Genomic DNA, 26,580 nt, shown 5'->3' on the forward strand with positions numbered 1-26,580 from the left:
GCTTGAGTCATCCCTTGCACATACCGCACTACGACGCCATTTTATTGAAAACACTGTATATGCAAATTCACAGACATAGTGTCTTCAACAAAATGGCGCGGGATATCGAGGGATGCGCACATGTTGACTCCGGCACCATTTTATTGAAGAATTGTACTACATTTTATTGAAGTAGTGTACTACAACATCAACATAGCAGCATGCACGCGCCAGTCATCACCATTATCCGTATTGTCGGTGCGTGCACACTGCTATGTTGATGTTGTAGTACACTACTTCAATAAAATGGCGCCGGAGCCAGCGTTTGCACATACCACGATCTCTGGCGCCATTTTATTAAAAACACTGTATATGCAAATTCACAGACACAACATCTACAAAAAAAGTGACGCCTGATAGCAGTAAAAATGCTCGCCAACTGGGAGTAGAACGGGTTCAACAGTATTTTTATAATGCTACACAATTCAGTAACAATATTTTTATACTGAGCTCATATTCAGGGCTCATTCACATGTTGGAATTTTCAGTCTGAGTGCTGTCTGTGGAAAAAACACACAGCACTCGGACCAACGTTATTCACTGGGGCAGTGCAGATGAGAGACTTTTTTCACTGACTGAATCTGCTGTTAAAAAAATTGCCGCATGCACTAGTTTCTTCTGTAAATCGGATGAGACTCGCCCATTCAAGTCTATAGGTTTGTGAAAAAAAATAGGATCCCATACAGGGACACAGTATAGCATCCATTTTTTATGGATACATTGCAGTGCTGTAAGATGGTAAACTGTAAATGGTCCTGTAAATGTATTCATTGCTGTTGCTGTAAAAAAGCCACATTGCATACGGATGACAAATGAGAAAAAAAGTTTTCTGAACTAAACGCTGAACGATTTTTTATCAGGGTATGTTCACACGCGTGTATAAAAAAAATCATTCAGAGCTTCATCCAGAAAACGTGGATATTTTTCCTCTCAATTGGCATCCGTGTGCTGTCCGCATGCAACGTGTTTTTTTACAGCAGCAGCAATTGCAAGACCATTTACAGTTTCCCATGTTACAGAATTTCAATATACCCGTAAAAATCAGATACCATACTCTAGATCCACATTTTTTGCTCACCCATAGACTTGAATGGATGAGTCTCATCCGATTTACCAGTGCACACAGCAATTTTTTTACACGCATATTTAGTCAGTAAAAAAAAAAAAACGCTCATCGCCCTTTTGAACATTAATCCGTGTGCTGTCCTTTTTTTCCACTGATAGCACTTGGACCGAAAATACGATCTTGTGAATGAGCCCTTAAGGTGAAAAACCTCTTTAGGTCCAGGTCACGAGATAAGATTGTACAGAACGGACGTTACCTCCTTCTCTCTTACCGCCCTCCTTGCAGAACTCTTGCTCACATCAGTGAAGGCTGATGAATAATTTCTTGGAGAATCTTGATCCACTATAAAAACAGAATATTGTTAAGTAAGATGTGCTCTTATGTATAATTACGGTTTCTGACACTTCGGGCAAAATATATAGATACCCATTACAACGTTCTAGATCTACTTACTGTATAAACGTGCAGTCTATTTTAAGTGATGACACACGCACAGACCTTCCACTACATAATAGGTATGCTGATCTTAGCCCTCATGGCCTTCAATGCATTCCTGAGCAGTGACTTCACCGCAGCCTTCCCTGTGAGAACGGCTTCATCTAACAGGCACAGTGTGATCCAATACCCTCATGCGCTATTTTCTGCTCTCGTATCTGTTGTAAACATTAACTCAACCAAAACTGTGGATGTTAAACACAGATGGACACGGATGGGAGTATCATCTATGGGATATCATGCGTTATATACACATGCATGGAACAACTGCATGCAAAACAAACTTACTTGATAAAATACCTGATCTTAGTTTTTGATTTACGCTACTTTTTATAAAGCTTTCCTGGTGCACTTATAGTTCATAATTTTGCAAATCGTTATGACTGTGAACAACCTCTCACAACAGTTGGTTATTCTGGTGTATTCCACAAGTGTACCTCGCATCTGAGAGAAGAGTCAGCAGACAAACCCTTCATTTGCCACATGCATTATGGTCATCCTCCTGGTCTCCACTTTCCAAAATGTCTGGTTTACTCCTATTGAGGGATTACTGAAGGGGACTACAAACTGAAGGAGGTGACCAGAAGGAGCTCCAAGCCTTGACCGAACACCAGAACAGAGCATTTCTAAAGTCCATGGCGGACTTAGCATTGTGCCATACAGACTGTATGTCATGTCTTGTAAGTGTAAAAAAAGTAAACTGGACAGAAGTAATGTACGATTAACATATGCACCATATGAAGCGCTGAGAATATATCATAGAACTACTTAAAGTATGTATTGGACAAAAAATATTATTATTCAATGGGCGTGACAAATAAATAATTCGGCAATTTATAGGTTAAAAATACTGTGCTTGTTTTAGGACAACTTGAATTAGAGTCAGTGATCGTGCCACTTAGATTTTTTCTGACGGGCATCATCTGTGACCACTTGAAGCATTATACAATGTAGTGAAGAAGTACGGCACTCCTTGATATGGTTGCTGCTCGGACAGGGTCCCAATCCGTAAATATGTAGAAAAGAATCCGGCACTCAACATTTTGGCACTGTGTACTAATCCCTGGTTGTGAAGATAAGAAAAAGTCAGCTCACACTTGTGGAGTCCGGAGCCGAGCCGCAGGAAAAGCAATCAATTCAGGGAATAATCCAGCTTCCAACCAAGATTCCATTAAAAATTCAAACATTTTATTCAGGTTAGTTAAAATCCAAAAATCATTGTCAGTATAAAGTCACAACCTCTGTGCGTTTCAGACTCCCTGGTCTTTAATCATTTCTAAGTTACCTCTGTTGGGGGTTGTGACTTTATACTGACAATGATTTTTGGATTTTAACTAACCTGAATAAAATGTTTGAATTTTTAATGGAATCTTGGTTGGAAGCTGGATTATTCCCTGAATTGAATCCCTGGTTGTGATGCAGCCATGTGTCCAGCTCTTCTTTTCTACATTTCAGAGAGAAGATGGACCAAACACAGCTGCATATGCATCCATTGACATGCAAAAGAACACTGCGCTTCTTCCCTGACCAATAGAGAAGATGAATACGTAAAATGTATGCCCGTGTAAGAGGTGTAAGTATTTTCAGAACAAGGGATCCGGAACTGCCATGGCCGTACCTCTGGTTGCAGGGGGAAGACAGACTTCCAGCATAGGAGTCAGGTGACTGGGAAGCTGGGGGCTTGTCCAGAGTGAGAGCTGGGAGGTCAGGTGACCGGAAAACTGGTGGCGTGACTAGAGAGAGGGAGAGACAGGGACTTTTGCGCGGGAAAGGGAGAGCAGAGTCCCGCTCAGGAGAGCAGTGTGAGAGGGTCCAGGCTCCTGGCTCCAGTACTGGGAGCAAGAGCCGAGTGCAGTGGACCGGAGGAATCAAGCCGACTAGAGGGAGAAGAGACGCAAAGTCTGTGGAGCCGAGCACGTGAGGTGCCGTGTTATGGACTAGGGGCTCAGCGGGTAAAACCGGAGACCACCCACTGCCGCCAGAAGACGGAGCATTGTTTGGGCGGGGAAGCCTGAAGAAATCAACACCGGCATCAGCTGGCAACTGCCTTGTGGAGTAAGAGAGTCAGCTAAGTGTAAAAACTGTCGTTTACAACCGGTTCGACTCTGCTATATCTAGTTAAACTGTGAACTGTCAGTTAAAGACTTTTACTTGCTACTTCCCTTGTTTTCCCCCATATTTTCCCCTGTTACTCCCTGCGTGGAGATTGACCCTGTTATCATAAACTTCCCCTGTTTATTAACCCTGCATTGACTGCTCTGTGTTCTGTGTCGCTGCATCTAAAGTACCCGTGTTACACCCGCATCACAAGCAGACCTTAACCACCACTACTTGATATAATAGGTGGACACAGATATGGGCAATTAGATGCAAATCTGGGGGCACTATCACTGACTCCACATTATATCAAAAACATACAAAGTATTTTAAAAACTTTTAAATTGCAAAATATTATTTATTTTTACATGTTCTATCCATCGAATAGCAATATTTTTCGTGGAATAACCCCTTTAAATAGAAATGTCATGTTTTTTCTTGGTGTTGCTTTCTTTATGTGGAGCATTAAAGGGGTTGTCCACTACTCGGATAAAAGCTTCTGAATCCTCATGTTTCCCAAGTAAAATAATAACACTTTTACTCACCTCCAATGCTGTCCTGGGCTTACCTGACATTGTTATGTCACGCAATCCCTACAGCCAATCAGCGCTGGCTTGACTCTCCTCTCCTATAGACATAATTGACATCCAGAAGAAGTAAGAGAGCAGCCGCAGCTCTCACTTACTCTGGATGTCTAGACTTGTCCAAAGGAGGATAATATTACGAGAGCCCCGGGAGAGCCAGTGCCAACACCACTGGAATGGCGGCAGTACAGGAAGTGAGTATAAGTGTTATTATTTTACTGGGGGTAAACATAGGGATTCAGAAGGAGTTTTCTGAGTTTAGTTTTATAACAAGCAGGACTATAGGGATTTCCAAACTACCAATTATATTGACTAACTATAGCCATTTAGATACGGAAATCTTTAGTATCTGCAATTTATTACACGGTCTATAGCCTGCTGTAGGGGACACAGGAATGCTGCAGGGAATTTGCAGCTTTTATAACCTTAGATCTGTCTTGCATGAATAGAATAGGTCCATTTCATTATAATCTCAAAGGTCAAAAATGTAAGCGAAGCTTCTAAGATTGGCGAGCTCATATAGTGATAAAATAGGTAAAACTTGCCAAAAGCACAATAAATAGATGGTGTATATGAATAATTTTTTGAAACAGAGATGAAGAGAAAGTAGGAAAGGTGTAACATTGGACTAAGTCTTAATATCAGAGTGGTTGGGTGGATCACCAGAGTATTTTTCCAATACTTCTGTAATATATCAATCTGAAGCAGTCTGAACAATTTAACTCTTCCTACAACATCTCTGCGTCACAAATGGCTCCACAAATTTAGAAATTGGCATGAATGAAATGAGGTGGATACACTGTGAAATTTAGAGAAATGAGAGCGGGGCACCTTTGAAAGGATATGGGCTATCCTGGGAGTTGTTGTTGGTTGCATCCACATCCTGGTAAGAGGCACTGATGGGCAATCTTCCACAATCATTCTGATAAGGTGGGCAATGGATAGCACCATCCTGAGGCAGCTGGTAGTGAGACTGGTTAGGGGTTGATAAAGGAAATGTTTTTAAAGAAGAATTTCTTTCAGGAACATCTGGTAGAAGCTCGCTAATAAGTCTGTGAAGGATGCTATTGTCTGGCAAGCTCCCACGCCTTTTCTCAGCTTTAATTTGGTCACAGATATCTTGAAGAGCAGAGTCCAGAGCTTCAAACACAGATGCTTTACTCCGGCTCTTCTCAGACTGCCTTTTAGGCGTAGAACTTTTTTTCCTACGAAAAGGCACTGGACTGACGAGGAAAGCAATTTTAGAAAGGCCTGAATCGGTTTCTTTCTTTCCTGAAGTTTCACTTTTCTCTTGCTTAGCCCTCTCATGTTTCAACATGGTGGTGAAGCGTGTGTATGATGCTGGGCACCTTCCTTTACAAGAGCTGATGAGGTGCCGATGGTGGTGGTGATGATGGTGGTGGTGGTGATGGTGATGCCCAGAACCGTAAAAACTTTCAGAAGATGTAAACGAATAGTGGTCAAAATCACTCTCGCTGCAAAACGAAGACCCTTCTATTTGTATGAAGTCACTCAGGTCAGAAACAACCGCCTCAGGGTCACTATCAGAAAATTCCACATGCGATTTTGGAACCTGATCACTTGTCACTTCAATATGGACAGGAACTAAGGGTTTCGCTTTCCCATACTGCTGTACCTGAGATATACGTCTTTCTTGAGCTTCTTCATCGAGAAGAGATTCAATAGAAAACCTCCGTTTAGGGCAGGTGGTGGTAGAAATATCTAAGCTGACTGCAGACAGCATCTCATCCCCAAGATTAGGCATGGACTTGGACTTCTGAATAAGCTGCTCAAACTCTGATATTCTTGTAGGGACCATATCTCTTGGTACCTCTTCAGATGCTGTTCTCCAATCTGCAAATATTCCTTTTTGCTGTTCCTGCTCATACTGCATGATCCGAGATTTCACAGAACAGATGACTTCAGAGCTCATTAAGTCCTTGCGGTTGATGCGATGCATTTTTTTGTATAACTTTAGGAAGCCTGGAGTGTCATGTGCTGACCTATGACGAACCCTGGACTTGTTTGGAGCGCACCCGCCAGACATGAAGGAGTTTTCCCACACCGTGGGACTACTCTGCTTAGATTTGTCTTCACATAATAAGGATCCCATGCTTTCAGATTTGCCCTGGTTTGTAGAGAAGTCATTGTGATCCTCTGTTAACAAATCATCACAACTCCTAGACTTAATTTTTGGTGACGCTGTTTCCTCTGTGCTGCTCCACACCTCTGCATTCTGTCGATTCATCTGCCAGCCATTCTTAAAGCTGATTGCACGTTTTGCATCATCAGGCACAGCTAAGTGGTAACTATAGCCACTACAGTAATCTATTGAGTTTGAGGCATTTGGTTTATGTACAGAATAAGCGAATATGGGGGGATACATTCTGCTAACATCCCCACCTTCAAAATCCAAAGAGCAGCATGACAAGAGAGAGACATGTCCAGAAATTAACAGATTTATAGAAAAAGAGAAAGCATTGGTAACAGAATAAAATATAGAGAAAAGGCATAGAGATATGATATACTGTAAGTAACCTTAGCAAAACCCAGAAACGTTACCAAAACACGATTTATTGGTGTTCTCTATAAGAACATATCATCAACTATATTACAGAAACCAATACACTATCTCATTTATAACCTTTGGCCACAATATTTTAGTTTGGACTATTTTTCAAATAAAAATTTGTGATCTACAGAAAAGTTTTGCTCTGCTTATTTTAATCAAAATTGCATTATAAGAACACAAAGTATTTCTGAAATAAGGAGCTTCTGTCATGATGAAAGGGAAGAAATTCGGTAGAGATTCACTACTCAACATTGGTATAGAAACACCACAAAGGAAAAGTCATGGAATTATGATAATCACAGGATAGATAGATGTGTTAATGAAATGTAAATGATGGAAAAATGGAAACAAAATTTTCAAACCATCTCAATTTATTCAATATTGAATATGAGGGCATCACAAAGAAATGCCTGTGCTTTCATGCTTTGGTATGATATCAGTCTGGTTATTAAAGGTTGTAGGAAGAATGCTCTACATGCACTTGGGTCCATCAATCAAAATCCCCTGCCAGCAGCTCCCTTTGCAATTGCTAACCAATGATGTCCCAGATGTGCTCGATGAAAGACAAGTTCGGAGATGCAGCAGGCAATGGTTGCTCAACCATTCGTGGCATCATTGATAGCAAGCCAAGGCGTGAAAGTGTGGGTACTTCTGTGTGGCAATCAAGCTCAATGCTGGATAAATAGAGATGGTTTGAAATTATGGTTTGAAATTTTATTATTATCAACATGTCTATCAATCCTGTGATTTCCATAATGCCACGACTTTTCCTTCTTGGTGCTGCAATTTCAATGTTGAGAAGTGTAGTTTAAAAGGAGCCTGTCAGCACAGAATGACTGTTCAAACCAAGCACTGATGCTCAGTGCTCCCTAGGCATGGCTAAGCAATTCAGTCCACCTTCCCACCTACTTATTTTCCCATCTATATCGGTCCCCTCAGGCTCCTGTAAAGCCAGAGCTGTCAATCATGGAAGCGGAGGGAGGAGATTGGTGAAAAACAAGTAGGTGGGAGCATGCGCTGAATTGTTTAGCTATGCCAAGGAAGCCCTGAGCATCAGTGCTAGGTTTGAACAGTCATTCTGTCCTGACAGACTTCCTTTAACAAAGTTTAGACACGCACAGACAGCTACATTCACAGTCAATACTAACAAACTAGCAGAAGTCATTTTAATCAGTGTGCAGAAAACGAACTTTAGAAATGTTGCAAGAATGTAAATTTACAATTGATTGGTAAAATAATTGCAAACTGTATTCAAAGTTCTGCAGGCTTCAGAGCTGAAATCTCCCAAGTATTCATTGCTGGTTCATCGTAGAGTTTGTTAGCTCTGGTGTGTTATATTTTAGGACAATAGTCTTTACACCAGCATCTGTACAGTTTCCAACAACAACCAGCAGAATTACGAATGCAGCTCTGCATAAGGTAATACAATTCATTTACCAAGTCTTCAAATATTTAATGCAGATTATATCGCTATACAAAGTTTAAAATAATTCTTGAAGATGATTATCTTACTTCAAGCATAGTTGTGGAAAATGGCTTAAGTTATCAGACAAACCTTGTTCTAGCATTTATTTTAAATGTATTTTGATTAGAAGGAAAATCCCTGACATTCAGTAAATTGTTAGTATGGGATAAATGTGTTATACAAGAGTGGACCAGCAGAGGGCATTATTGCACTGTGAGCCATCATCTCTAACCACCATGCCTACCTTTAGTCCGTGAAGGAGACGGAGGTGAGGAGTTAATGAAAGGTTTTTGCAGGGTGGTACTTGTGCCTTGTATTCCCGTCCGACCAAGGCTATGTCTGTTTGCATTCTGGTCACTGCTGACTCTTTGATGACCAACGCTGGGCTCAGACTTCCGTCTTTTTCGGTAATCACTTGCAGAACTTGGAAAATAGAAAACTCTAACTTTAATTTCTGTGCAAAATACCCAACTGTGCTTTACAGTGTTTTGCAGGTGTGGGGAAAATATGTTTTTTTTTCACATTACCAGTTTTGTGACATTTAAACCTCCAAACCTCGCCCCTATAAATACCTAAGGAGCAATAAGTGTGACCCTGCGGCTTGCTAATGAAGGTTGTCAGCAATAATTTTAACACAGTAAGCATTGACATCTATCATAATTTTACAAGGATGATGATAATAATTTAGGATCGTACCAGTATAAATACATCAATCATAACTACAGTATATACTGTCATCTGTGCTCAGTGCACACCATTAAAAGATTATTACCCCCTTATACATTTATAGCATATATCTTTTGAATATGTCAAACGTATTGGAGATGCAAATCCCACCAATAGGATCTGTATCTATTTCGAGAACGGGGCTGTGACAAGAGCGACTGTCAGTGGAGACATAGTCCAAAATCCTATACATTTGTATAGGAATTCGGACCACTTCTCCATTAAGGGACAGTAGGTCAAAAGTGGGCCTCGCCCTAGAGATGGATGCAGATACTATTGTTGGACCACATCTGCTATGCATTTATGGCATATCGTGTGGACAAATCATGAGAAGGGAACACTACTTAACTAGAGATGAGCGACCCTATCTGTAACGTTTGGGGTTCGTACCGGACACCTAATGTCTTTTACTGAACTCCAAACACGGACTTCTAGCAGAAGTCCATTTTAGTGTTCGGAGTTCCAAGAGAACAGTGTTGCAGAGGGAGATAGAGAGCTCCCTGGCCCTTACTATGACTATTTTACAGCACCAAAGTTCGGGTCCACATTGACTTCTATGGGGTTCGGGTAGAGTTCTGGTACCTGAACTGAACTTTGTACAAAAGTTCGGTCGAAACTGACGAACCTGAACATCCCCGGGTCCGCTCATCCCTACACTTTACCAAAAATGTTATACATTTTTTTTCCAGAGGGGAAAGGGGGATCTATCATTCCCACTATCATCTTGTGATATTTCTTTACTCCAATGTTATATTATATTGACAGCAGATGTTCATTAAAATAAACTACAATTGCCGATTAAGTATTAAAAGGATATTCCCAGAAATGAAATCAAAGGCCTCTATACACATTAGACTAATGTTAACAGAACCAGCCGACATCTCTGGGTTCGGTTGACAGGGTAATGTGCACAAGGCCCCTCGACTCTCCACCCACAGATGATGTCAGGGGAGAAGGATCTGGCATATTTGATTTTGGACTGATGATTTTTTTGTTATTTGAGAGACAAGACAGAGATGTCTATCAGTGGCTCTCTAATAGAGACCACAATAGCGCTTTGCAAACTCTTGGCCATATCAAGGGTGCACCAAAAACCTTCTCATTTGCATATGAAATAAAAGTTATTTTATCAGGCATTGTACCAGAAACCGGTACAGTGGTAGTATGGTTTCTATAGGGCAGGGATGCACAACTCCAGTCCTCAAGGGCAAGGCCGGCGTCAGCACCCGGCACACCCGGGCAAATGCCGGGGCCCTGAGCAGGCAGATGGGCCCACTGGCGGTCGCGCACCCCGCTGGGCTATGGGCGGAGGAGAGCGGTGTCAGCGCCCGCCCTTCTCCGCCGCTTGCTCAGGGCCCCGGCAGGCGGATACTTACCTCTCCCCGTGCCTCCGCAGATCAGCTGTCTTCCTGCTCAGCGCTCCCTGTGACGTCTCAGGTCAGAGGGCGCGGTGACGTCTTTACACCGCGTCCTCCCCTGAGCCGTCACAGGGAGCGCTGAGCGGGAAGACACCGACAACGCTGGAGTTCGGACCCGAGCAGCGGGCAGCAGGTAGCAGGTGAGGAGAAGGGAGGTGAGTATTTGATTTTTTTTTTTAATGTATGGAGGCATGGGGCAGTATAAAGAGAAGGGGGGGGGGCATCCTGCATGGGGCATTATAAAGAGAGGGGGGGACATCCTGCATGGGGCATTATAAAGAGAGGGGGGGGGCATCCAGCATGGGGCATTATAAAGAGAGGGGGGGCATCCTGCATGGGGTATTATAAAGAGAGGGGGGGACATCCGGCATGGGGCATTATAAAGAGGGGGGGACATCCTGCATGGGGCATTATAAAGAGGGGGGGACATCCTGCATGGGGCATTATAAAGAGAGGGGGGGACATCCTGCATGGGGCATTATAAAGAGAGGGGGGGGGGGCATCCTGCATGGGGCATTATAAAGAGAAGGGGGGGGCATCCTGCATGGGGCATTATAAAGAGAGGGGGGGGGCATCCAGCATGGGGCATTATAAAGAGAGGGGGGGACATCCGGCATGGGGCATTATAAAGAGGGGGGGACATCCTGCATGGGGCATTATAAAGAGAGGGGGGGACATCCTGCATGGGGCATTATAAAGAGGGTGGGTGACATCCTGCATGGGGCATTATAAGGTGGGTAACAGCCTGCATGGAGCATTTAAAGGGGGGGGGGCTGTATGGGGCATTATGTGGGGGGTAACAGCCTGCATGGAGCATTATAAGGGGGGACAGCCTGTATGGGGCATTATGTGGGGGGTAACAGCCTGCATGCAGCATTATATGGGGGCCAGTATCCTGTATGGAGCATTATAAGGGGACCGGTATCCTGTATGGAGCGTTATATGGGGGCCGGTATCCTGTATGGAGTTTTATAAGGGGACCAGTATCCTGTATGGAGCGTTATATGGGGGCCAGTATCCTGTATGGAGCTTTATAAGGGGACCAGTATCCCGTATGGAGCGTTATATGGGGACCAGTATCCTGTATGGAGCGTTATATGGGGGCCAGTATTCCGTATGGAGCCTTATATGGGGGCCAGTATTCCGTATGGGGCCTTATATGGGGGCCAGTATTCCGTATGGAGCCTTATATGGGGGCCAGTATTCCGTATGGAGCCTTATATGGGGGCCAGTATTCCGTATCGAGCCTTATATGGGGGCCAGTATTCCGTATGGAGCCTTATATGGGGGCCAGTATTCCGTATGGGGCCTTATATGGGGGCCAGTATTCCGTATGGGGCTTTATATGGGGGCCAGTATTCCGTATGGAGCCTTATATGGGGGCCAGTATTCCGTATGGAGCCTTATATGGGGGCCAGTATTCCGTATGGAGCCTTATATGGGGGCCAGTATTCCGTATGGAGCCTTATATGGGGGCCAGTATTCCGTATGGAGCCTTATATGGGGGCCAGTATTCCGTATGGAGCCTTATATGGGGGTCAGTATTCCGCATGGAGCCTTATATGGGGGCCAGTATTCCGTATGGGGCCTTATATGGGGGCCAGTATTCCTTATATGGGGGCCAGTATTCCGTATGGAGCCTTATATGGGGGCCAGTATTCCGTATGGGGCCTTATATGGGGGCCAGTATTCCGTATGGGGCCTTATATGGGGGTCACTATTCCGCATGGAGCCTTATATGGGGGCCAGTATTCCGCATGGGGCCTTATATGGGGGCCAGTATTCCGTATGGGGCCTTATATGGGGGCCAGTATTCCGTATGGAGCCTTATATGGGGGCCAGTATTCCGTATGGGGCCTTATATGGGGGCCAGTATTCCGTATGGGGCCTTATATGGGGGCCAGTATTCCGTATGGAGCCTTATATGGGGGCCAGTATTCCGTATGGAGCCTTATATGGGGGCCAGTATTCCGTATGGGGCCTTATATGGGGGCCAGTATTCCGTATGGGGCCTTATATGGGGGCCAGTATTCCGTATGGGGCCTTATATGGGGGCCAGTATTCCGTATGGAGCCTTATATGGGGGCCAGTATTCCGTATGGGGCCTTATATGGGGGCCAGTATTCCGTATGGGGCCTTATATGGGGGCTAGTATTCCGTATGGAGCCTTATATGGGGGCCAGTATTCCGTATGGAGCCTTATATGGGGGCCAGTATTCCGTATGGAGCCTTATATGGGGGCCAGTATTCCGTATGGAGCCTTATATGGGGGCCAGTATTCCGTATGGAGCCTTATATGGGGGCCAGTATTCCGTATGGAGCCTTATATGGGGGCCAGTATTCCGTATGGAGCCTTATATGGGGGTCAGTATTCCGCATGGAGCCTTATATGGGGGCCAGTATTCCGTATGGGGCCTTATATGGTGGCCAGTATTCCGTATGGGGCCTTATATGGGGGCCAGTATTCCGTATGGAGCCTTATATGGGGGCCAGTATTCCGTATGGAGCCTTATATGGGGGCCAGTATTCCGTATGGAGCCTTATATGGGGGCCAGTATTCCGTATGGAGCCTTATATGGGGGTCAGTATTCCGCATGGAGCCTTATATGGGGGCCAGTATTCCGTATGGGGCCTTATATGGGGGCCAGTATTCCATATGGGGCCTTATATGGGGGCCAGTATTCCGTATGGAGCCTTATATGGGGGCCAGTATTCCGTATGGAGCCTTATATGGGGGCCAGTATTCCGTATGGGGCCTTATATGGGGGCCAGTATTCCGTATGGAGCCTTATATGGGGGCCAGTATTCGGTATGGAGCCTTATATGGGGGCCAGTATTCATAATGGAGCCTTATATGGGGGCCAGTATTCAGTATGGAGCCTTATATGGGGGCCAGTATTCAGTATGGAGCCTTATATGGGGGCCAGCATTCCGTATGGAGCCTTATATGGGGGCCAGTATTCCGTATGGGGCCTTATATGGGGGCCAGTATTCCGTATGGAGCCTTATATGGGGGCCAGTATTCCGTATGGAGCCTTATATGGGGGCCAGTATTCAGTATGGAGCCTTATATGGGGGCCAGTATTCCGTATGGGGCCTTATATGGGGGCCAGTATTCCGTATGGAGCCTTATATGGGGGCCAGTATTCCGTATGGAGCCTTATATGGGGGCCAGTATTCCGTATGGAGCCTTATATGGGGGCCAGTATTCCGTATGGAGCCTTATATGGGGGTCAGTATTCCGCATGGAGCCTTATATGGGGGCCAGTATTCCGTATGGAGCCTTATATGGGGGCCAGTATTCCTTTTGGGGCCTTATATGGGGGCCAGTATTCAGTATGGGGCCTTATATGGGGGCCAGTATTCCGTATGGGGCCTTATATGGGGGCCAGTATTCCGTATGAAGCGTTATATGGGAGCCAGTATTCCGTATGGAGCCTTATATGGGGGCCAGTATTCCGTATGGAGCCTTATATGGGGGCCAGTATTCCGTATGGAGCCTTATATGGGGGCCAGTATTCTGTGTGGAGGGATTCGCCGGTTTCTGAGCTATTGTAGAATTTACAATAGATATCACTCATGTAATGTAAGAAGTGAAATCTTTGCATTGTACTATATATATATTTCTCTGCAGTATCTGTACATCATGAATCGTGGTATGTGTTAAAGGGGCCCACTGAGACTCTTTCGCCCGGGGCCCAGAAAAACCTGGAGCCGACCCTGCTCAAGGGCCACCAACAGTGCAGGTTTTCAGGATTTCCTTAGCATTGCACAAGGTGTTGGAATCATCACTTGTGCAGGTGATTAAATTATCACTTGTGCAATAATAAGAAAATCCTGAAAACATGCACTGTTGGTGGCCCTTGAGGACTGGAGTTGTGCATCCCTGCTATAGGGGCTAAGTCCCTTACAACACTGTGTAGCCCATTTAAAATGCATTTTGGGGGTGACGGACTCCCTTTAAGGATTTCCACAATGCTTCTGCTCTGGTAATAGTATTTGGTTGTCTTGCATGCACAGCATGTTTGAGAGCTTCTCAGGGACAAATATTCAATGTTACAAAGTATGGGCAGTGTTCAGGTCAATTCAACACCTTGATCTTTTGGTTCTTTATGTACCAAGATGGATTTTGAAGAATGTCTTGGATCAGTGTTTCTATTTTAGAAATCTATGTGCCAAGTTATTAGAATTTTTTTTAATCTATTTAAAGCACACCTGGTCAGCAGGATTGTGCTTAGTAAACCACATCCACTGCCAGGTGGGCGCCGTTACACTGAGTAAAATGATACCTTTGATGATGAAATAAGTCCTGTGGTTCTTTTATAATCTTTATTTTCAGTTCTGCCATAATGATATGCTCGTGCTCTCGGGTGGGACTTTGGGGAGGGGCTTTATCTGGTGCTCTCATCATGTATTCCTATCTCTGGCCTCTGACAGGTCACTGTGCTTTCAGTGACCTGCCTACTATTTTAAATACTGCCTTTGTAATTTCTGTGCCAAAGTGAAATTTACGCGTCCCAAAATGGCCGCCGACGCCCGCACAGTAGCATCTTTTGGTTGCCGAGAGATGCTACTGCACATGCGCGGGTGCCATTTCACTTTTGGAAAAATAATTTGGATGCAGCAATATGGTGCCGCGCATGTGCAGCAGCATCTCTCGACAATCGAGGGATGCTACTGTGCAAGTGCGGGCGGAAGGGGCCATATTGCTGCAGGCAAGTTTCTTTTTCCTGTAGCAAAATGGCGCCCGCGCGTGCGCATTAGCGTCTCTCGGCAACCGAGAGACGCTACTGCGCATGCGCGGGCGTCGGCGACCATTTTGGGACATGTACATTTCACATTGGCAGAGAAATTACACAGGCAATATTTAAAACAGTAGACAGGTCACTGAAAGCACAGTGACCTGTAAGAGGCCAGAGATAGGCATACATAATGAGAGCACCAGATAAAGCCCCTCCCCAAAGTCCCGCCCCAGAGCACGAGCATATCATTATGGCAGAACTGAAAATTGTTATGTTCTGCTACCAGAGCTAAGGAAAGAGAGGAGATCTGTCCCTACGATAGAACTCAGCTGAATCCCTACGATGTAACAGGGAACCTGATCCTGCGATCAGACCTGCTAAAGTCCTAAGCTAGTCTGTACGGAGACCTATAGATGTGGGGAAGGAATCCCTACAAGTACTAAGGACTGGGAGGAAAATGGGACACCTCCTAACAGAAATAGTAGCAGACAGACGAACAAACAAAATATATAGAACATAGAGGTCCGTAGACCAAGCAAACTAACAGAGTTAGATACAGAGCACAGGCTAGCTTGAAAGTAGTTATACAATGAAGTCCAGCAAAGCCAGAAGGGCGGAGCAGGATTAAATAGGCCAACAAGGTCATGTGACCAGCAAAGGAAAAAACCTAAGAGCAAGGTTCTAACAGTACCCCCCCTTCTAAGAGGATCCTCCGGATCCCCTAGGACCAGGCTTATCAGGAAATCTCCTGTGAAACGCTCTGATAAGTCTGGACGCGGAAACATCATCTGACCTCACCCAAGAGTTATCCTCGGGTCCGAAACCTTTCCAGGCCACAAGATACTGCAAACTACCTCTATACCGTCTAGAGTTAAGGATACGAGAAATTTCATATTCCCCGTCCTCCACCACCGGAGGAACAGAGGCAGAGGCGTCACCATCCGACACAACAGCTTTTTTTAACAGAGAGACATGAAATACCGGATTAATTCTCCAGGAGGTAGGAACCTCCAACCTAACAGCAGATTGGTTGACAACCTGAAGCACCTTAAAGGGCCCTACAAACTTGGGACCCAATTTCTTAGAAGGAATCCTCAACCGCAGATTCCTAGAGGACAACCAAACCATGTCACCAACAGCGAACAAAACCTCCTGTCGTTTCCTATCAAAGTAGTCTTTAGATTTTCTGTTGGCCTCCTGAAGATTACCACGCACATCCGTCCAAACTCTCTCCAAATCACCGGAAAAATTCTCCTCCTCAGGCACGGCAGATCCCAACTTGGAGAACGACCCAAACGACGGATGTCTCCCAGAACAACAAAAAAAAGGCGAACAACCAGCAGAAGAAGATGTATGATTGTTCAGAGCAAATTCAGCAAGTGGCAGAAACTCAGACCACCCCTCTTGATTGTCTGCCACAAAACAACTCAAGAACTGCTCAACATCCTGGTTTTTCCTTTCTGTCTGGCCATTAGATTCAGGATGATATCCGGACGAGAACGACAAATGAACTCCCAACCTGTCACAAAAGGCACGCCAAAAACGAGCCACGAACTGAGGACCCCTATCAGAAACAATGTCAGTAGGAACGCCATGAAGTCTGACAATTTCCTTGACAAAGGCCTTAGCGAGAGTTTTAGCGCAGGGCAGTTTGACGAAGGGAACCAAGTGACACATCTTGCTAAAACGGTCCACGACCACCCAGATGACAGTAAAACCCTCAGAGGGGGGAAGGTCAGTTATAAAGTCCATAGCCAAATGTGTCCAAGGAGCACTGGGAACCTCCAAAGGACAAAGCAACCCCGCAGCAGGAGTATGTGAGGACTTAGATCTAGCACATATAGTACATTGACGCACCCACTTAATGACCTCCTTCTGCCATCCAGGCCACCAAAAACTGCGACCCACCAGTCTCTTGGTCTCAGAGATTCCGGGATGACCTGCCAACCGAGACTCGTGACACTCAACAAACAAATCTCTCCTAAAGGTCCCAGGCACAAACAACCTCCCATGAGGAGTGTTAGATGGGGCATTCTCCTGTGCTTTAAGAATCTCATCTTCCAAAACGGAGTCCAAAGCAGCTATCACAACACCTTCTTGTAAAATGTTCTCCTCTTTCTCAGCACCGACTATGGGAGAAAAACTGCGAGACAAGGCATCCGCCTTAACATTCTTAGTACCAGGGATGTAAGTAACGGAGAAATTAAACCGCGAGAAAAACAGTGCCCACCTAGCCTGACGGGCATTCAGGCGCTTGGCAGCATCAAGATATATCAGATTTTTATGATCCGTAAGAACCTGAATGGGAAATTCCGCACCTTCCAAGAAGTGGCGCCAGTGTTCAAATGCGAGTTTAATAGCCAATAATTCCCGATTACCAATATCGTAATTCAGTTCAGTCTCCGAAAAATTTTTTGAAAAAAAGGCACAGGGATGTAATCCATCCCCGTTATCCTGAGACAATACTGCGCCAACCCCCACAGAGGAAGCATCAACCTCAACCAAAAACGGCTTAGTCACATCAGGCTGCATAAGGATGGGAGCAGAGGTGAACCTCTCCTTGAGATACACAAAAGCTTCAATGGCCTCAGAAGACCACTGAACCGCATCAGCACCTTTCCTGGTGAGATCGGTCAGAGGTTTGACAATACTAGAAAATTTTTTTATGAATTTTCTGTAATAATTGGCGAAACCTAAAAACCTCTGTATCGATTTCAAACCAATAGGCCTAGGCCATTCCTGTACAGCTTGAACTTTAACCGGGTCCATCTCAAAACCATCGCTGGAGATAATGTAACCCAAAAAACTAATTCTCTGTACAGCGAACTCACATTTCTCCAGCTTAGCAAAAAGCGAATTGTCCATTAATAACTGTAATACCTCACGTACGCTCCGCCAATGAGACTCCAGATCCGGCGAATAAATCAAAATGTCATCCAAATACACAACCACATTTTTGCCGATCAAAGGTCTAAGGATGTCATTAATAAGATTCTGAAAAAATGCAGGAGCATTAGTAAGACCAAAAGGCATAACCAGATTCTCAAAATGACCCACAGGAGTGTTAAAAGCAGTCTTCCATTCGTCACCCTCCTTCATGCGCAACAGATTGTATGCCCCCTTAAGGTCAATTTTAGAGAATCACTTGGCCCCCATTAACTGGTTAAACAGATCAGGAATCAATGGCAGTGGGTAAGGATTGCGTACAGTAATTTTGTTAATCTCACGAAAATCCAGACAAGGACGTAAACCGCCGTCCTTTTTTTTTACAAAAAAAAATCCAACCGCCACAGGAGACTTAGAAGGCCTAATGTGACCGGCGGCCAAACTTGTCTGTATGTATTCCTCCAAAGCCTTCCTCTCAGGAATAGTAAGGTTAAATAAACGACTTTTAGGAAGAGTCGCTCCAGGGACAAATTCAATAGAACAATCATAGTCTCTATGGGGAGGCAAAACCTGCGATTCCTTCTCAGAAAAAACTCTCCAAAAATCCTGAATAGGAACAGGCAATTCTCCCCTATCCAAAGCTGCAATACGCCCGTTACAACACTTGTCATAACATTTATGGCTCCAGGATTTAATTTCACTGGTAGACCAATCCAGTACAGGATTGTGAAATTTTAACCAGGGCAATCCCAATATTACTGGAGAAGGCAAGTTATTCAAAACTACCAAATCCAATTTCTCATGGTGAACACCATTAATAGTGAGAGGAAATTCACAGACCTTGAGAGTAATATTCTTCAAAGGGGAACCATCCACAGAAACCACAGCAATGGGGGATGATAAAGGTTCGGGTTTTAAATTGAGTCTTTCCAAGAATCCCCCATCAATTACATTCAGAGTAGACCCACAATCAACAAACACCCGAAATTCCATTAATTTTTCCTGAGCAATCGTGGAAGCAGCTAAAAATACACCCTTGGAATTTAAACAGGCAATACGGGCATGACTGACCATTTTTTTTTCTTTCTTCATATGAAGCTCACAGCCTTTAATCAAATGACCAGATTTTCCGCAATAGAAACACAAGCCTTCAAAAAATCTACGGTCTTTTTCTTGAGAGCGAGGTGCCACCGATCCAATCTCCATCGGTTCACCACTGTTAGTACACACATTCTCATAACCAGAAACTGACATAGCAGAGGATTTGCTCTCATTAACCCTTGCACGCAGTCTCCTATCCACCCGTATAGCTAATTGCATAGCCTGTTGCAAATCTTCAGGTGTAGGATAAGCAATTAGCAGGTCTTTAACCCTTTCATTGAGCCCAGCAAGAAATAGACTTTTCAGAGCAGAATCGTTCCACCCTGTTTGAGTAGACCAACGACAGAAATGAGTACAATATTTTTCCACATTACCTGATCCCTGTTTCAAACGTCTCAACTCAGTCTCAGCTGATGCGACACGGTCAGGATCATCATATAATAGTCCCAAAGCAGAAAAAAAACTATCCACTGATCTGAAGCATGTATCACTAGGTTGCAAAGAAAAGGCCCACTCCTGAGGCTCTTTGCGCAAAAGTGACATTATGAACCCTATGCGCTGGGATTCATCCCCAGAGGACTTGGGTCTCAAACGAAAATACAATAAGCAAGCATTTTTAAATGAAAAAAATTCTCGGTGTTCACCAAAAAATAAATCCGGCAAACATACCTTAGGCTCCAAGAAATGTGCTCCAGGACAGTTACTCACGTGCTGACGGAGCTCGGCCACCTCCAGAGAGAGTCCCTGCAGGCGATGAGCCAAATCCTGAACCGACACCATGATGGAACAGAAAAATCTTTCCTTAGAGAATTTGCAGGCTGGACTTACTGTTATGTTCTGCTACCAGAGCTAAGGAAAGAGAGGAGATCTGTCCCTACGATAGAACTCAGCTTAATCCCTACGATGTAACAGGGGACCTGATCCTGCGATCAGACCTGCTAAAGTCCTAAGCTAGTCTGTACGGAGACCTATAGATGTGGGGAAGGAATCCCTACAAGTACTAAGGACTGGGAGGAAAATGGGACACCTCCTAACAGAAATAGTAGCAGACAGACGAACAAACAAAATATATAGAACATAGAGGTCCGTAGACCAAGCAAACTAACAGAGTTAGATACAGAGCACAGGCTAGCTAGAAAGTAGTTATACAATGAAGTCCAGCAAAGCCAGAAGGGCGGAGCAGGATTAAATAGGCCAACAAGGTCATGTGACCAGCAAAGGAAAAAACCTAAGAGCAAGGTTCTAACAAAAATAAAGATTATAAAAGAACCACTGGATGGATTTCATCAACAAATGTATCATATTAATCAGTGTAATGACGCCCACATGACAGTGAATGTGGTTTGCTAAGCACAATCCTGTTGACAGGTGCGCTTTAAAGGATTTTACGGTCTGTGTACATCTGATTAAAGGGTGTACATGGGTAATAATTTGTAGAGGGTATGTATAAAATCATTCCAGTTACATTACCTGGAAGGTCTTTCATTCCCTATAGATGGCTGGTATAATGATGTCTGTAGGAAGAAAATAATCTATTATTGAATGAATGAAGACACTGTACACATTTTAAACACACATATTATGTACCTCACAGCCATCTGTCTGCTTAAAATGCATCAACGCAAATATTTCAGAAAATACTAATCTAAGAACTAAGTAATAAAACCATTTCCATCAGGCTGTCCAGAACATGGTGTCCTGGTAAATAAAGCGGAGTCATATATAGGACTGCCTGCAGCAGTAACGCTTGGCACTTCAGATGATGCTCTTTGACAGAAATGTGGGGTTAGGAAAGGACATAGAGATGAAAGGGCCAGCTGTAGACTGGCTGCTCATGGAAAATGACAAAATCATGCAGTTAAATATAGTGAATGGGAAGGCATAGGAGCTTAAACTGAGGCTTCATACATCTCAGCCTTCCATGACTCCAGGGGGATCTGGAAATATGTCATTTTCTTTACTGGCAAAGTCTGCAGCGTTCTGATCCTTTCAGCATATACAGCTCTGGCAAAAATTACGAGACCACTGCAAAAATTTTCATTTTCTCTGATTTTTCTCTTTATAGGTATATTTTTGAGTAAAATGCACATTGTTGTTTTATTGTATAAACTACTGACAACATGTCTCCGAAAATCAAAGCTAAAAATTTTGTATTTACTTGCAGCAAATGAGAAATTGTCAAAATAATAAAAAAGAAACAGTTCTTTCAGACCTCAAATTATGCAAAGAAAACAAGTTATTATTCATTTAGAAACAACAATACTCGTGTTTTAACTCAGGAAGAGTTCAGAAATCAATATTTGGTGGAATAACCATGATTTTTAATCACAGCTTTCATGCGTCTTGGCTGCTTTCCACCAGTCTTTCACACTTTTTGGGTGACCTTATGCCACTCCTGGCACAAAAATGTAAGCAGTTCTTCTTTATTTGATGGCTTGTGACTATCCATCTTCCACTTGATTACATTCCAGAGGTTTTCAATGGGGTTCAGGTCTGGAGATTGGGCTGGCCATGACAGGGTCTTGATGTGTTGCCCCTTCATCCACACATTGATTGACCTAGCTGTGTGGCATGGGGCTTTGTCCTGCTGGAAAAACCAGTCCTCAGAGTTGGGGAACATTGCCTGAGCAGAAGGAAGCAAGTGTTTTTCAAGGATAGCCTTGTATGCGGCTTGATTCATACGTCCTTCAAAAAGATTAACCAGCCCAATTCCAGCCTTGCTGAAGCATCCCCAGATCATCACCGATCCTCCACCAAATTTCACAGTGGGTGCAAGACACTGTGACTTGTATGTCTCTCCAGGTCTCTGTCTAACCATTAGCCGACCAGCTGTTGGGCAAAGCTGAAAATTAGACTCATCAGAGAAGATTACCTTACTCCAGTGCTCTATGGTCCAAGCCTTATGGTCTTTGGTGAACTTCAGCCTGGTTCTCCTTTGCTTCTCATTGATGAAAGGCTTTTTTCTAGATTTACATGACTTGAGGCCTGCCTCTAGGACCCTGTTATGAACGGTTCTTGCCGTGCACTTCACCCCAGCCGCCATTTGCCATTCCTTTTGTAGGTCACTTGATGTCATCCTGCGGTTGCTGAGTGACATTTGAATAAGATGACGGTCATCCCGGTCAGTGGAGAGTCGCTTTCGCCCTCTGCCGGTCTGTAGCTTTGTAGTCTCCAATGTCTGCTGCTTGACCTTGTTGTAATGGACTGCCGTCTTCGAAATTTTAAGGATATAGGCAACATGACGCTCACCGTATCCCCCTGCTAGTAAAGCCAGAATTGAGCCCTTCTTTTCCTCACTCAAGACTTTTCTTTTCAACTCCTTTGGCATGGTTAAAAGTTATTTTTTTCATTCAAATATCTTTTGGGCTATTCCTAGCACTTGTTTTGCCATCCAGCTTGTCCTATTGCAAGAGGATTGTGAAGACCACAGCAGTTTTTTTTATACTTTCCCTCGTTGCATAAGATTTGGTTCAGGTGATCACCTAATCAGAAGCACATTAAGTAGAATGAGGTGGACGGTGGTTGGAATTCAACTGACACTGCAATGGAATGGCTGTCAGACATGTAGAGATGGGGATTTTTAGAAAACTGTGCAGTGGTCTCTTAATTTTTGCCAGAAAAATAAAGCAACTTTGGAAATAGTCTTGTGTCTGTAAATAGTTCTATGCACTGTGCATCTCCACGGCAACAGACTGCAAACAAACCTTGTGTAGTCAGATCCTGCAAAGAGGCTCTCTTTTATTTATCCTTCCTTTCATACATTAGTTAGTTTGCAAGTAGCTGAAGAGTGAATTACTGCCAGATCAAACTATACCCAAGTTTTTTTTGTAGCTTGTTAACATGGTAATGATCACACCTTCATAGGACCTGAAGACACAAATTAGCAAGAAATCGGGAAGGATTGCAAATCTGCTTCACTCTTCAATCTAGACCAGCGTTTCCCAAGCCCCATCCTCACGGCCCCCAACAGGTCATGTTTTCAGGATCTCCTTGGTATTACACAGGTGACTGAAGTATCATCAAGGCATCAGGAATTCTCTCACCTGTGCAATACTAAGGAGATCCTGAAAACATGACCTGTGGGGGCCGTGAGGATGGGGTTTGGGAAACACTGTTCTAGACCAAGGTTGGGGAACGTCCGGCCATTTACAGCCTTCGATGACCTTTTGTCCGGCCCCTGGGCAAATTCCTGGGGACCACAGTGCTTGGGCCGGCAGCTGTGTTTTGATGGCTACTGGCCTTTTAACTTCTTCTTGCTCTGTGAGCGCATGCAGTGTTCACTACTGAGCGCTGAGAAGCGTGCAATGAAAGATTACGTCATGACACCAGTGCCAACGTCAAGACGTACTTTGAGGGAGGAGTTAGTGTACAATTTGTACGGCCCCCGAAGGATGGCTTGAATATCTAAATGGCCTTTGGCAGAAAGAAGGTTCCTCGCCCCAGATCTAGACTAATTGAGACATTAGAAAAAAGGTTGTGAATGTGGACATTGCCTTTAAGGGCAACCTGGTATATTAAACATGCAGTCTGGTGAGCCAGCAGAGTGTTATAGAGCAGGCAGGAGGAGCTGAACAGATTAATATACATGTTGCGGGGGAAAGGTTCAGTATAATAGATTTTATTAATTGAGCTCCTTATTTTTGGTCTGAGTGCGGTCCAACAAAATATCGGATTGCACTCAGCTATACAAGTCAATCAGTTAATGGAAACCATTGTATTGTGCTCAGATGATATCTGAGCGCAGTCCGATTTCCGCGCACTCACAAAATGGAGAAGATAGAAGAATTTTTTTCTCCATCTTTTCCTCATCCGAGAGAATCGGATCAAACACTGATCACAGTTTGATCAGAGTGTCATTTCCATAATCGGCTCATTCTCTCAGAGAGAATCTACAGCCATCTGCACCTGTCCTTATGCTGAGTTACTGTATTTCCCATAAACCTATCAATTTGTTCAGCTCCGCCTGATCTACAACATGCTGCCCACAGATTTGAACTGCATTTCCAAGCTGATGGGTTCACTTTAAATACAATGGACAATTGTCTCTTCAGAGAACTCTAGTGCCACCTACAGGAAGTAGCAATCCTAAAAGTCAATAGTGACCCTTTAATGAGCCTAATCACATGACTTAGGATAAAAGCCAATACCAGAAACTCAATTTTCAGACATTGTGTTTTGGGGTACTGCCCCTCGTCAGTGCAAAGTGTGAGTTCTGGTGTGCCTGGATGAGAGGCGTCAGACCGGTATCTTTGGGTAATATTTCACCTTGTGGAGAGTGACGTGTTAAGCACGTCAGGTGAGGAGACTTTTAAAGCCGCAATGCTCCTCTGGGAAATATGCAAATTGTCTCTTCAGAGAGGAAGAGGACTAGAACTCTAGTGCCACCTACAGGAAGTAGGTCACTTTCCTTAAGTAGAAATATTACCCCTAGATACCGGTCTGACACCTTTCATCCAGCCAAACCAGAACTCACACTTTGCACTGACGAGGGGCAGTACCCCGAAACACAGTGTCTGCAAATTGAGTTTCTGGTCTTGGCTTTTTATCCTAATTCATGTGATAAGGCTCGTTAAAGGGTCACTATTGACTTGTAGTATTGCTACTTCCTGTAGGTGGCACTAGAGTTCTAGTCCTCTTCCTCTTTGAAGAGACAATTTGCATATTTCCCAGAGGAGCATTGCGGCTTTGAAAGTCTCTTCACCTGACGTGCTTAACACGTCACTCTCTGCGAGGAGAAATAATACAATTGAGAGCAGTTTCAGGATACTAACGGCCTATAAGCCCTAAAGATAACAGTATCAGTCTGAACTGATCCTCTGCTCGGAGGTGCTTTACATGACATTATACAATATCATACAAAGACCCTATTATACTCATGTTAAATAAATTACTCCTAGGGCGGCAGAGGCATCCGTGGGAATTTTAAATGGGGAGAAATTGAGCAGGACATCCATGGAAATTTTACTTTCTCAGCAGTTTCCTTTTCAACCTGTCAACAATCCGTCAACAGAAACCTAGGTGGACGGTAAGAAATGCAATATTCCTTCAGCAGCTATGCTCTCTAATTCCATATGTTCTTCCTTCAGCAGCTATGCTCTCTAATTCCATGTTATTCCTTCAGCAGCTATGCTATCTAATTCCATATGTTATTCCTTCAGCAGCTATGCCCTCTAATTCCATATGTTATTCCTTCAGCAGCTATGCTCTCTAATTCCATATGTTCTTCCTTCAGCAGCTATGCCCTCTAATTCCATATGTTCTTCCTTCAGCAGCTATGCCCTCTAATTCCATATGTTATTCCTTCAGCAGCTATGCTCTCTAATTCCATATGTTCTTCCTTCAGCAGCTATGCTCTCTAATTCCATATGCTATTCCTTCAGCAGCTATGCTCTCTAATTCCATATGTTATTCCTTCAGCAGCTATGCCCTCTAATTCCATATGTTCTTCCTTCAGCAGCTATGCTCTCTAATTCCATATGTTCTTCCTTCAGCAGCTATGCTCTCTAATTCCATATGCTATTCCTTCAGCAGCTATGCTCTCTAATTCCATATGTTATTCCTTCAGCAGCTATGCTCTCTAATTCCATATGTTATTCCTTCAGCAGCTATGCCCTCTAATTCCATATGTTATTCCTTCAGCAGCTATGCTCTCTAATTCCATATGTTCTTCCTTCAGCAGCTATGCTCTCTAATTCCATGTTATTCCTTCAGCAGCTATGCTCTCTAATTCCATATGTTATTCCTTCAGCAGCTATGCCCTCTAATTCCATATGTTATTCCTTCAGCAGCTATGCCCTCTAATTCCATATGTTCTTCCTTCAGCAGCTATGCCCTCTAATTCCATATGTTATTCCTTCAGCAGCTATGCTCTCTAATTCCATATGTTATTCCTTCAGCAGCTATGCCCTCTAATTCCATATGTTCTTCCTTCAGCAGCTATGCTCTCTAATTCCATATGTTCTTCCTTCAGCAGCTATGCTCTCTAATTCCATATGTTATTCCTTCAGCAGCTATGCTCTCTAATTCCATATGTTCTTCCTTCAGCAGCTATGCTCTCTAATTCCATATGTTCTTCCTTCAGCAGCTATGCTCTCTAATTCCATATGTTATTCCTTCAGCAGCTATGCTCTCTAATTCCATATGTTATTCCTTCAGCAGCTATGCTCTTTAATTCCATGTTATTCCTTCAGCAGCTATGCCCTCTAATTCCATATGTTCTTCCTTCAGCAGCTATGCTCTCTAATTCCATATGTTCTTCCTTCAGCAGCTATGCTCTCTAATTCCATATGTTCTTCCTTCAGCAGCTATGCCCTCTAATTCCATATGTTCTTCCTTCAGCAGCTATGCTCTCTAATTCCATATGTTATTCCTTCAGCAGCTATGCTCTCT

General features: G+C 43.9%; 1 protein-coding gene across 32 annotated transcripts in view; it reads right to left on the reverse strand.

Annotated features, from left to right (window-relative positions):
• SORBS2 (sorbin and SH3 domain containing 2) overlaps positions 1–26,580 on the reverse strand; it is a 417,459-nt gene that overhangs the window by 48,059 nt on the left and 342,820 nt on the right. For 26 of the 32 annotated variants that reach the window (XM_073645333.1, XM_073645328.1, XM_073645327.1 and 23 more), the window contains 4 exons: positions 20,662–20,705; positions 8,563–8,741; positions 5,113–6,684; positions 1,362–1,447 (listed from right to left, as the gene is read on the reverse strand). In XM_073645333.1, coding sequence (XP_073501434.1) covers positions 1,362–1,447; positions 5,113–6,684; positions 8,563–8,741; positions 20,662–20,705 — 1,881 coding nt within the window. The remainder of the gene's footprint in view (positions 1–1,361; positions 1,448–5,112; positions 6,685–8,562; positions 8,742–20,661; positions 20,706–26,580) is intronic. The other 6 variants (XM_073645345.1, XM_073645344.1, XM_073645347.1 and 3 more) reach the window with 3 other exon arrangements.

This window comes from Phyllobates terribilis, unplaced genomic scaffold (genome assembly GCF_046119375.1).
Source record: "Phyllobates terribilis strain yellow unplaced genomic scaffold, ASM4611937v1 Scaffold_1__5_contigs__length_1240528914, whole genome shotgun sequence".
Taxonomy (NCBI): domain Eukaryota; kingdom Metazoa; phylum Chordata; class Amphibia; order Anura; family Dendrobatidae; genus Phyllobates; species Phyllobates terribilis.